Source organism: Acartia tonsa, chromosome 9, assembly GCF_053477335.1.
Source record: "Acartia tonsa isolate MP-2025a chromosome 9, ASM5347733v1, whole genome shotgun sequence".
NCBI classification, from domain to species: Eukaryota; Metazoa; Arthropoda; class Copepoda; order Calanoida; family Acartiidae; genus Acartia; species Acartia tonsa.
In genome coordinates this window covers 7,636,074-7,650,173 of record NC_137268.1, presented here as the reverse complement: position 1 = coordinate 7,650,173, position 14,100 = coordinate 7,636,074, and the positions used below count along the sequence as shown (strand labels likewise).

The 14,100-nt window shown below is 29.9% G+C and overlaps 1 protein-coding gene across 1 annotated transcript; it reads left to right on the top strand.

Annotated features, from left to right (window-relative positions):
• The first annotated feature begins 6,718 nt into the window (after positions 1-6,718).
• On the top strand, positions 6,719-13,029 carry LOC145328121 (uncharacterized). Its single transcript, XM_080171697.1, has 10 exons — positions 6,719-6,848; positions 7,772-7,869; positions 8,348-8,452; positions 8,775-8,830; positions 10,162-10,320; positions 10,783-10,942; positions 11,054-11,127; positions 11,206-11,302; positions 11,645-11,698; positions 12,413-13,029. The coding sequence occupies exons 1-10, from the start codon at positions 6,775-6,777 to the stop codon at positions 12,517-12,519; spliced, it is 984 nt and encodes a 327-aa protein (XP_080027823.1). The 5' UTR covers positions 6,719-6,774; the 3' UTR covers positions 12,520-13,029.
• The last annotated feature ends 1,071 nt before the right edge of the window (positions 13,030-14,100 follow it).

Here is a 14,100-nt window from a genome sequence, read left to right as displayed (position 1 = left end):
CCTTACAACTAAAAAAATTCTATACCTATGTTTTCTTTGATATAAAGCAGTCTAATTGATTTTTAATTGTACAAAGATCAACCCAGGGTTTCTGGGAAAGGTCAATAGAAGATAAAATAACCTTTCCAGTATGGATTAGAACCATACTAAAAAATCAAGATAACATCGTATTACAGACAATTTTTATCAAATATTAAATTTTAAATAATTTAGCCCGGGACTTCAGTCCCTCGAGGCTAGCAAAAATGGTTTTTTTTCTTCATTTTAATATCTTTGGAAAACTGTCTAAAATACGATTCTTTTATTTTTTTTTGTACAAAACTAAAATCATTCATAGTTTGATTTTTAATTTAAGGTGGACATAAATATATCTTCTATTTATCTATCCTTGTATTTCTAAACAATGATGACCACTCTTTATGATGTTGCTACATTTAAGCACAAAATTAAAACAAGGTCCTGTTAACAATGAATAAATTAAGGCAATAATTAGTTAGGTCGGGTAAGGAATGTAAACAGTGGCGTGCACAGTGATTCACCTGTGGGTGAGTTTAATCATGAGAGGGTAAAAAGGGGAAGGCTGGAATTCCAATTTTAAGGGTGTAATGTAAGTCTGATTTGAAAAGTAACATTTGATTTCAACTCCCCCCCCCCCCTAAAATAAAAAGCTTGGACACCACTGGTCTTCTCTAAACATGAGAAGATGAAAGTTAAAATTCTCACATAATCATTGATTCACTTTAGTGGGAATATGGCACTAAAATATAATAAACCTTTTCCTAAAATTTTACAGGTAATTTAAAATCAATGATATTAGGAAAATATAAAAAGTACCTAATAGTAGTAAAAACATCTATTTCTCTTGTGACAAAATTGGAGCAAAGTTTTCCACGGTTTTGAAGAAACACTGAAACTTTAAAACACAAATTTCCCTTCTAATTATAAAAATCATTTAGGTAACTTTTTAACAAAAAGAGTTGTAATTAAATATAGGAAAAAGCATTATGAAAAATAATTCTCACGCACTATGATCAAATATAAATCTTTGAAATTTTGAATGTATAAATGCTTGCGTAAGATGTATTTATGGCAATTACTTTAGAATGAATGTACTTTTGGCAGAGATTTTTACATTTTGACAAAAAAACATCTAGTTGTATTTCTGCTTGTTGTATATACTCCATGTACCCATATGTCCGTATATACTGCCAACTATGTGTATTAGCTTATGTGGCATACAATAGATAATTAACCCGACCAATCAGTATTTAATAAAGTACACTAAGTGTTTAAGCCAACGAATGGAATCAAAATGTAATATTCAATAAATAAATGTATAAAAACAACCAAAATTGAATTTTAAATATATAACTTATCCACAAACTAAGTTTAAACAAAACCATGTGAAGATTTTTTTATTAATTTGAATATGATTAATATTTTTAATTAAAAATTGATGTAGAATAATAATTAACTTATTCATCTTAATTTTGAATAATGATTCCTAGGATAACAAGGTACAATACTGTAAGTGAAGCATCTCTATAGAAATGTGAGTAAATATGTCCTTTAGTAATTATTCTGTCAAACTATTCAATAGTTAATGTTTAACTGTCCTGTTCAATTGTCAACAATTGTTAATGTTCGTATGAGCTACCATCTGGTTTTAGATTGACGCTTTTAAGAAAGTTGTCATCCTTGTTTTAATGTTGTTATCGAAAGAACTAAAAGGCACACTTAGATATTTAGCTTTAACAGTTAGGGACTTGAATCCATTTTTATAGAAGCAGAAATATAATCTATGATTATGGTTTGGACCCTCTAAAACTGTAATTTACCCTTCCACTTTCCCCTCTCTTGGTAAAGATATCTTCAACGCCAATACGATTTTTGAAATATAAGATTCCACTTTTGTCTCTCTTGTTGAAGATATCTTCACCAAGAGAGGCAAAAGTGGAATCTTAAATTTCAAAAATCGTATCGGCGTTGAAGATATCTTCACCAAGAGAGGGGAAAGTGGAATCTTACATTTTAAAAATCGTATCGGCGTTGAAGATATCTTCACCAAGAGAAGGGAAAGTAGAATCTTACATTTCAAAAATCGTATCGGCGTTGAAGATATCTTCACCAACAGAGGGGAAAGTGGAAAGGTAGATTACAGTTTTAGAGGGTCCAAACCATAATCATAGATTATATTTCTGCTTCTATAAAAATGGATTCAAGTCCCTAACTGTTTAATTGTAGTTTGAAAATGCTAAAGGCAAAAAGATAATTTTATTTATATCGTAAAATTATCTTTTTATTAATTTTGATTTTAGTAACGAAGCTTCTCAACCTATGTGTTACTTTAGTAAAAAAATATATCTTTTACATTTTACCTAATTGGTTAAGGAATCATCATGCAAAGTATGAAATCGATAGGAAAGTATCAAAATGTCTAAATTAACGAATAGAGCTATCCGTTAAGAACGGACGGAACAACCCCAATTGTAGAAATTGTAAAAAAAAAATTATGGATGTCTATATAAAGTTTCATCAGCAAGAAATCATCCGTCTAACACGTACATATCAAATTTATATTTTACGGCTAAAAATGAGTTTTTAAAGCACCTTTATATCAGGGATGGGGACATTGGACTGTTTATTGCACTAGTCCCCAATTTTTTTCTACTAACGTTTTTTATATTCGATGACCTAACAACTTTTATTGAATTTTGACTGGTTTTTTCATTAAGTTCAGTGTCAAAACGTTCTGACCAATCTACAGAAGGGGTAATTTTGTGTATCATCATTAGGGATATACATCAATGTATCGGCTATTGTCTTATCCCTTTAAATCCCTGGTTTTTAAAGCACCTTTAAATAGCCAAAAGTCATATTGACCACAGGAAGTTATTATATATATTTTTGGGTCTTTAGAAAAAAACATGGGATGAAGGGATAAGTAAGTTAAGAATAGTCATTCATCACATCGTATTATAGACAGCTCTCCGCGGATATATAATGAAAATTATAAGATTAAAGCCAGTTTTGTTAGTCCCGGTCTAACAAAAGTGGAAATAATTTTACGATTTTAAATTAATTTTCGTTGAAAATTGTTTCTGATAGATTTTATGCATGTTTCAGCAGGGCTGAAAACCGATTTTAATCCAGCGGATATTAATCGGTTTCGAAGCCATTCTTACTTCTGGTAATCAGGTTAGGTTATGGTTAGGAAATCCCTGCAGGGTTAGATCTTCCCGAAAAGAAGATTTAAACAATCTTAATTGAAGCAATAATGCAATAATAGAAAAGTTTTACTTTTAAAGCCTAATTGTGCTGGAGATCATATAACTACATATAACTAATTCAATAGAAGGGTTCATGTCAAAATTTAGAGTCAAGATTTCTTGTATTTAATATAATTATAATATGTTAAAGCAATTTTAAAGTACAGATCAAAATAGTAAACTTAACATGCCCTTTTTCCCCCAAATAAAGGAAAGGTAAAGTTGATTTTCTCTTTAATGTAATTTTAATAGATGTCCTTGGGTTTTGTAAAAGTGAGGTCTAAACCAAAATTAAAACAGCCTTGATCTTTTATTAATAGAAGGACTGAAACAAGTTTTTAATAGCATTGTATTATAGACAGCTTTCCGCGGATATTAAAATTAAAATGTTATAAGATTAAAACCAGTGGTATCAATTTTATGATTTTTTATTTTAGTTTTCGTGGAAAATTATTTATAATGCAATACATGACTTTACAGTAAGGCTGAGAACCGGTTCTAATCCAGTGGATATTAATCGGTTTCGAAGCCATACTGGAAAAGGTATTCCGATTAAAATGTTCTGATTAAAGAGTAGAAGGGATTGTAACTGCTACCTATAATAGTAAAAGTTAATTTATCTGATTTTAAAATAAAAATGTTCTCACTCTCATGAAAGTTTTTTTTTTAAGATGTGTAGCATCTCTAAAAGTGTGTCAGTTTTCTACAATCCACTCTTTTTTCTACCAATAGTTACATGCTGATATAAACAAAATATGATAAAACAAAAAAAAATTTTGGGGGGGGGGATTTTTTCAAAATATTTATAATTCTTTACTGGACCTATGAGAAGGAGAACCATATCAGTTAAGCGGTTCACACAGACAGACAGACAATTGTCACTTTTCTAAAAGAATTTTTCTGTCTATAAATCTAAACAGCCATCAAACCCTTATTTTCGTATCCGCTGAAAATCGTTTAATTTATGTTTTGTTATTTTGAGATCAGCATAGATGGATATTATAATCCTTGTTTAAATAGTTGGCAACAATTGACGATTAGAAGGTTTACTCGGGTAGTAAATGGTCAAGACAACCAGACAAATTTGATCACAGGTGGGGGTGACACAAAATACCTAGAAAAAAATGGAAAAAAAGCAACAAAAAAAAACATATTATCTTTTTTTCCTTTAATTTATGAAAAGAGATAAATTACACTGGTACCCAAAGTTTTGTAACCACGTTATCTTAATCGTTGGCTCGATAACTCAAAGTACTTTTATTAAATTGTGTACAAAAATTTTCAACCAATAATTTTAATCTGCAGAAGAGGTAATTTTGTTTTTATTACAAATACGAATGTAATTAAATTTATTATCGTCCATTGTCTTTACCTTCAGATCCCTACCCTATCAACAAAGTATAATTGTCCTATTAATTTGATTCTTAAGGAAGTAATTCCTCGGGAAACAAGACATGCAGGGACTGTAATAATCTTTAAAGCTTTATATATTAACATTTCTAAATGCGAAACTTTTCTATAATTAAGATCGTTTTGTTAATTTAGGCACTTTTAAACTTGGCATGGTGAATCCTGAAAAAGTAAGGTACGATTTAGATTACAGAGCAACTCTATAATCGTTATAAGCAAAGCATCTCTATAATCAAGTCCTAAAAATACTAGTATGCCCTTAAAAAATCTCTTGTATTTAAGCAGTTCATTCACAAATTTAATTACAGTTTTGTTTAGACTTATACATTTATTTTTTCCTTATTCAGCTCTGACACTCTAAAAGTGTTCGTTTTCATCTATATTAATCCCGAATCTCATGAACAAAACAAATTTCGTATCGTATCACCTTTTTTATTTGATTGTCCTAAAGTAGTAAGTTTTACATTGTAATAAGATTTTAGTTTACTGCTTAACCATCACGAGATAAATGGCATTTTAAAGTGAAATGTATATTTAAGCAGAGAGGGGATATTTGGCTGTTTGTCAATATAGTCTCCAAAGTTTTTTCAATAACATTTTCTTATACGTTGGCTTAAAAACTTTGGAGACTTTTTAAAATTTGATTTGTATGTTGAGTTAGTTGAGTAACTACACATTTCAACCACTACTGTAGTCTACAGAAGGGGTAATTTTGTGTATCATCATTTTGGATGTACATCAATATGTTTTATCCTTTTAGATTCCTGATATTTAAGCTTTCATCTGATAAAATGAGAAAGAAGTAAAAGTTCATGATGCGACTAAAATTACGTCATAACTAAAGACGTCTACTACTTTAATGTCAAGAGTATGTTACGTAGAGACTTGATTTTAAATGACGTGCAATCAAAGTTGTAAGTAGCACATATATTATGACCACATTTTAAATGTTTTTTAAGGATAGATCTAAAATAGGTAATAAATAGTTTTTTTTATCACGTATTAAAGACAGCTTTCCGTGGATATTAAAATTTTAAGAATTAAATTATCCAAAGGCACGGGCTAATAAAACTTGTATTGATTCTATGATTTTCATATTTTTATTCGCGGAAAAATGTCTGTAATACAATGCTATACAAGTACATATCTGGAAGTACGGTCAGCTTTTTTCCCAGAATGTCCACCAAACAGTGGATCATTACATTAATATGTGCTCATTTAGTGAACTTTTTAACTATAACACATTTTTTATGCATATTAACATTGACCATAATTTTAATTGATTAGTGCAATAAAGTATTTAAATGCATCATACAAAGAAACAGATTTATATTTATTTTAGTGTAAAGCACCAAAATTTTTAATGTTGGGCCATAAAAGTATTCAAGAAAAGCACATTCTTCTCAGATAGAGAAAAAACGGATCATGGAAAGAAAACGAAGTAGCGGGTTTCGTCGTATTTTCACATTAGCTTTTCTCCTATTTCTAGACCATGTGGGGGGGCTCTAACCATGCGGAGCCAATTTTCTAACCCTGCGGGACAATCATTAACATTTATCTAACCTAACCTAACCTAAAGTAACCTATTAATAGCTACTATAAAAATACGATGAATCCCGTTACTTCGTTTTCTCTCCTTGATCAAAAAAAACTTTTGTTAATTTCATAATTGTTTACTTCTTCATAGACGTCACAATATGCTTTAATCTCAAAATTCTGATGTAAATTATTTAATCAATTTTCAATGTTTGTCGACGTTAGAGAAAGAGAGGGGACAATGAACTGTTTATTACACTAGTCCCCAAAGTTTTATAATAACGTTTTCTTATTCCTTGACTTAGCTACTTTTGGGATTTTTATTGTATTTTGATTTGAAGGTTAATTAATTTGAGTATCCAAGCGTTTCACAACTAATTGTTAACAATAAAATGGATAATTTTGTGTTGTATCATTTGGGATGTAATTTAATTTATCGGCCATTGTCTTATCCCTTTAGATCCCTGGTCTACGTACTAGAAGATAAGACTTGATATAAATAGTGAAGGGTTTAACATGTTTATTTGTAGTCTATACAATCTCAGCACTGCTAGCAATAATGAAGTTGCTACTATTAGTCAGCTTGGCTGGCTGGGTTCTGTCCTGTTCAGCACTTGTTGATCCTGTCACAAGGTTACATTCATTTTAAAACTATTTTAATTCATTTAATAGTTAATACCTATTTTTGCAACAAATTAAAATACAAAGTTACAGATACTTCCAATTTTAACATTGGCAAAAGGGCTGCTACATTGCTTCAAGATCCATATCAGATCTATATAGGAAATACACGTCTATGGGTGAGCTAGAGTTCTCCAAACATTAAGCGTTTGAAACAAAAAGTGATTAAATTATTCTGATATAACTCTCATTGCCTGCATAATTAAATCCAAAAATACAATTTATCAGGTTCTAGATATAGTTTATAAATTTTTATTGATATATAGCAAATACCCCAAAGAATAGACTTTCAAATATTTTAAGAAAAAATTATCAGTATATAACCTTGTGGACTTATATTAGTTTGATTTACCTAATTATTTATCATTATTTGATTTAATTTATATCTATTATTAGTCTCCAAACACTTTTAACAGTAAAAATAGGTTAACAACATCCATAAAAGCAAAGCTCTAAAATCAGAAGTTTGGACAAACAAACAATAACTCTTGTGGAGTGTCAGAACTTAATAAGCAGAACACTAATTTGTAAGTGGAAATGTAAGTCTATTTGTTGCGAAGTTGCGTTATGGTGGAACCTAGTAATAGTGTCTAACTTTTTATCTTTGTGACGTAACAAAAATCCATCTCTTTTTTAGGGGTTTCCTTTCCCACCTCCCCTCTCATCCTTCGATTTTTGTTACGTCACAAAGATAAAAAGTTAGACACTATTACTAGGTTCGTTATGGTGTGGATTATAGTGTTGCTAGGCTTTCTAAATCGTCCATATCTGTTGTAAGAATTATCATGCTAATTTTAAAATCTATAGGACAATTCTAACATGTAGAAACTATAATTATAGTAAAGCTTTGCCACACAATAAATTGCCTATTTCAGGATTTCAAGGCAACATGTTGAAACTTTTTGGGAGTCATGGGATATGACTCACTCCAACTATGGTTCTAATCTCTCAGCTTTGCCTGTAGTACCCATAGGTCAGTAAATCCTTATAATAAAGTAACAGGATGTCTGTCTTTCTATCTGTTTGTCTGTGTGCATGTGTGTATGTTTGTACAAAATGAACTTCAAAACAGCTGAACACTTATAATTCTCATTTACAGGGCCGGGTAGCTTCTCATAGGTCCAAGCAAGGTTTATTTTGGGGGAGGGTACCACCACCTTTCCAAGAGAAATCACCCCAAGAAAAAACAAAGAAATCTTGTATGGGAATACAGAGACAAGGTGATATAAAGAGGAGATATTTGAAACGAGAATATATTTAAAATCACATAATCTCTACTTATATATTTTAATATTTATGTTTTGTAGCATTACTGACAGACCAGCTAAATTTTATACCAGAATATTTTTTAAAATAAGCTATCTATTTTCAATAACAGCTGAGAAAATCAGATTTTCACCTGATGAACTGACACTAATTAAAACTAAACATGTTTTAAAATTCTTTTTTAGGATCAGTTGGAGGATTTAATGTGGTTAACCTTGCCTTTGCAGATGCTGATGCTACTTCTTTTGACATTACCAAGTGTTATCTAAATCCAGATTGTGTTACTCCAGGTATTTAATAGTTATTTCTTGCATAGTATTATTAACAGTTTTCTGCTGATATAAAATTATAAGATTAAAACCAGTTTTTTTTATCCATGAGGTGCCAAAGGCATGGGCTTAAAAAGCTGGTTTAACCTTATGATTGTACATTGTATAAATCTGGATATAACACAATGCAGACATTGTTTTTTCATATTGATGAGAACTAGTTCTAATCCACTGGATATTATTATTCAGTTTTGAATGAATACTAGAAAATATATTCTCCTTTCAATTGATTATTTTGATATAAACATAATTTTTGAAGTTTGACTTATTTTTTACTCTATAGGATTGTATTTTATGCATGATAATGAAAATCATGATGCATTTCACAGATCAATTCAGGTAAAAATACTTTATCAATCCTTAACATTCTAATCAAGTTACTATTGTGTTTACTTATCAGTATCACAATATTTTTATGATTTATTTTTAAAAAGCAACAGTGTTGACATCCATAAAAACAAAGCTACGAAATCATCAAAACTATGAAGAACAACAATTATACATAGACTTGCTACTTTCTTACTTATCTTAGCAATCCTCTGTTTAACTGAATCAAAACAAAAGTTTGTTTTGAAGCCTATCATAAAGCTTTTTGAAAACTCTCCCAGAATATATACCTTTCATTTTAAAAAAACAAACAAAGAATTATTGTAAGATCAATTTGTCCCCCCTTCATTTAAAACTAGAAAAATGGATAAAAAATACAATCCAGAATTTGAGGTTTTCAAAAATAGCTTTAATAAAATTCTGTCGCTTCCTATTGTTTTATACTATAAAAGTTTTCTGTTTGAACAGTTTAACCGTACTCTTATAAGTAGAAGCAAATTGTATGAAATGAAATTATTGGATAATAATCTTTGCTTGAAATGTAACGTAAAAGCAGACACTGATCATTCAATTATGGAATGCTACTTCCCTAGTTATTTTACGCATTGTCTCGCATTATTTCTTGATAATTACTATAATGATGGTAAACCAGATTTTTTTTTTTTGAAAGAAAACTTTTATCTGTTCAATATACATTTTCCTGTATATCAAAATGATGAATATATTCAAATTAGTATTTTAACACTTATAGCAAAAGACAGATCATTAAAAATAAGCAAGGATGAACAAATATTGAAATTCAGCGATTTTAATTGTTTTGCTCAGACAATGTTTTTTGCTCAATTTGCTTCTAAAATTCTCAATAACACTGGAATTAATAGTAACTTAATTGATAAATTTATTGATTATTTGATGCTCAGTAAAAATAATGTCCACTTATTTCGCATTAGTTAGATATTATAATTTACAATATTGTATTATCATAACATGATAATTATACCAAATATTAAATGTGTTTAATTTGTTTCATTGAAATAAATTTTAAAACAACAACAACTTATCTTAGCAATCATTTTAGCACCAAGTCAAATAAACCATTAAATTTTCTTGTTAAATCAGCCAAATTGTAGCAAAACTACCTGTTTCACAACCTGGGCTCATTATACTTTGAGCAGAGTAGCTTTGCTCCAATTGTAACCAAATATGTTCAAGTTTTAATGACAAATCTTTCATGTCTCGTCATTCAGAAGAACACCTCATTGCCAATTGATCCTGGTATGCTGACATTGTGGCGTACAAACTCTTGCCATAAAAGACCTTCCGTTTCAACAAATATTTTTAAGGCCATCCATGATGCTGGTGGATTTGTTAAAATTGCTTATGGTGGGACTAATGCCTATAATCCTGGAGACAGACTTAACCAAGAAGAACTAGAGTCACTGGTAGTAAGAATTAAGAACCTTGTAAACGATTTCAATCTTGATGGAGTTGAGTTCACATTTGTAAGTATTTGGGTTGGTAATAACTCTAAATTATTATCTTATTGGTAAACCAGTTACTAAGTTTAATCTGGAATGACCAAACTAGTTATAATTTATAATTTCCAACCGCCTTTTAATTTAAATAATACTATCGGCTTCGCCCCTAGACTCTAGGGGCTTTGCCCCAAGAGGTTTGATCAAACCAATTTTTTGTAATTTAGATTTTTAAAAATAAATCTAAAATTTTTTTTTTTATTTTTTTTGGGGATTGGGGTGTCAATCAACTCTGACACCCCCCAAGAAAATTGTATAAACCTTCTCTGGACCTATGAGAAGCTACCCTGTAAAGGAGAACCCGATCGGTTCAGCGGTTAGCGAGATCCTTTGCTACAAACAAACAAACAGACACACAGACAAACAAACAGACAGACATCGTTCTACTTTGTATTATAGATATATATTTTGACTTGACTGTTTATTTAGAACGTCTATTGTGCTGGATGTGATCATCCAGAAAATCCTATATACCTCATCAATTCTCTGAGACATTTGATGCCCAACAAAATAATTTCCATGACCTATCCTGGTACTCTTATGGATTCTTATCTTAATGAAGTTACCATGGCAACATTTGAAAATATAGGTAAGGTTAATGTTATAATAATTAGTAATCTTTTTTATCTACCTACTAATCTGATATAATGAAAATGCATGAATATTCTTAATAAAGCAAATAAGAGTATATTTTTTTTAGATTATATTATGGTGGAATTTATTTCCGATAACTATTTGGAAAAATTGGATAAGATGGGTATTCCCAGAAATAAGGTACAGAAAAATTAAAATAAATACCAATCAATATAAAATCATGCAATGGTAAAAAATAACCTGATTGCAAAAATTTAGATAGTATGGGGTTATATTCAAGGAAGATATCCAGATAATGTTCATGAACCTTGTGATACTCATGATTTGGTTGAAGGAGTTGAGAGGGTAAAATCAGGTAAGATGTGTGTTTTAGATGATTTATTCTTCTTATTAGACAAATCTTTAAATCAGGTAAGATATTTCTGTATTTAATATTACCAGACTATTTTAAATCTTGAAATTGTTGTTTATGTTGAAAGGCAAAAGATTTGACGTACAGTAGGTACAAATTAGTAATCTCTAACCTAATTTGTTTTTAGTTTTCAAGATTTACCAATTGTAGTGGTGCTAGGTTTTAGTTATTTGCCAACTTGTATTGCCCATCGGTCAGATTAGAGAGGATAATAAAAGGCTTTGATTTAGGGTTGTGAGGGAAGGTTAAGGGAATATTTAATCTTGATTGTAACTTTACTTATAGAGCAACTTGGAGGTGTTATGACCTGGTCAATCAACTCAGACACATATTATAGAAGTAAGTTTTAAAACTACCAGGATAATACAAGTTTCTGTGTGTGTTTGTGTGTGAGAGTACCTATAGTTTCTTAGTGTTTGGACCTTAGAATTAGGATGAGGAATTCTTGTATACTAGCCACCAGTACCAGATCAAGCTTTACGCTCAAGTACAAGTACTTGACCCATTGTTCATGGAAGCTACTTTAATTCTATTACCTCACCCTTGCCAACTATTGCCCGTGTCCCAAATAAAGTTACCGTGATGAATGACGCTTTCCACAGAAGGGTTAGGGTTGCACTAATATTATGTAAGTGACTATTATGTATCCAGACTAACCAATTATCTCCCTTCTTACACAATTATGGGAAAGTTACATGAACTATAATGAATATTACAGCAAGTAGTTTAATACTATCAATGCTATAGTTTAATTGATCTGACAAAAAGACTCCTCAAGCTAAACAACACACATAGAAATAATTTTCTTGTAATTATTTGACACAGATTATTATTCAGTGGATTAGAAACGGTTCTCATCTATACAAAAAAATTATGTCTAGCATCGTATTATATTTATTTTTCTTACTTTGAAATGTTTGATACATGCCTTTGGCATCTGGGGGCTAAATAAACTGGTTTTAATCTTATAATTGCACTTTTCATACCTGCAGAAAGCAGACTGTAATACAAGAATAACTATTTTTGAAGATTTATTACTGCAATCTGTTTCAGAAGATCAGATTCCTGATGTTCCTGCTGGTAAATGCTCCTTGTACCAGACAGGACAAGAAGATGGAACCTTTATTAGGACTGCCAGCTACCATCTTAATCAGCTTTAACAATTCCAATCCAATTTAATGCATCTATTCATTAAACTGTTTTTGACACATTTTTGAAACAGGTATAAAAAATCTACTCTGGCACTATTAGAATCATACTGCAGAGTTAGCAATAAGAATGAAAACCCACAACAATTATTATTAGAATTTTAATTTTCTTTATTCATTGGGTTCATTTGGATAAATATTTATGTGTCTTTTCTTTTTTTAAATTTAAAATCCTAATAAAAATGTATGTGGTTTATTATTCTTTTTTAACTCTGCACTAAGATTCTACAGATATCAGAGTATTATGTATATTTGGTATCCTTTTCAAAAGTGCTCTAAAAACAGTTTAATGAACCTCAAAACTTTTTATTGTTCAGTTTCTGTTACTTTACATAAACTTTAAAGTTCAATGTATCAAACTTTCTGAAGTTTTCATAGAATTTCCAGTAAGCAAAGTATGTTGACTTTTAAGAAAGACTTTCATCTATGAATTAGTTTAAAATGGAGAGAAAATACAGATTTGTTCTTTAAAAAAAACTGTTCCAATTGGAATCAAAAGTTGCTTTGCTCTCTTCATGCTAAACACACAATCTCTAGGAAAAGCTGTTTTTGTTGACTCTACTAGTTTACTCAATTTATTTATTAAAGAAACATCTCTAATTATATTCGATAGATCAGATTTTATGCATGGCAAAAACAATACTTTTTCATCAATTTTTCTTGTTTCAAATATGGAAGCAATGGTTAGCTTCTTAGTTTTAAGTAATATATTTTCATCGTGTTTATTAAAAGGTGTTGAAATATTAGCAAAATTGGATGAAATAATGGGGGATTGGAAAAACGTGGATGGTTCATGTTCTAAATCATAAAAAAACTCACTTAGCTTATGAAAATAATTACCACCTGCACATGGATAAAGACTCTTAAAGAAATTTTGATGCTCAATTATTGTTTTATAACTAAATGTAGGTAACATTGCTTGAATGTTTAGATGTTTATGTTCTAAGATTAAGCTAATGGTAGTATCATTATGTTGGGAAGAAAATCTTAGACAATTCATAAAACTATTTAACCATATTGAAAATGCTTGGGTGTCAGGTTTTAGAAAGTTCAAACCACCCTGAGTGAAATCTTTGCTTTCTATGTCGTTAAAAAAAATATTTAGCATGCCAATTATTTTATATTATAAAAATTTTATCCTTGAACAAATGAACAGAACATTAAATAGTAAAAATAAACTATATAAATTTAAATTAACTGATTCAAATTTATGTTCAAAATGTAATATAATAAGTTCAACAGAACATGCCCTCTATTTCTGTGTGTTTCCTACCTATTTTATACATAAACTTGCATTATTTCTAGATTATGTTCTAAATGATAGTAAGCCAGAATTCATCTTTTTAAAAGAAAACTTTTACTTATACAATATGTTTTATGAAGGATTTTCAAACGATTTCTATCTACAATTATCCCATTTAATTTTAGTTGCAAAAGATAGATCTTTAAAAATAAGCATAGAGGACGATTTCATTAAGTGGGATGACAACAATTTCTATGCACACTCTATTCTTTTATCTCAATTTACTTGTA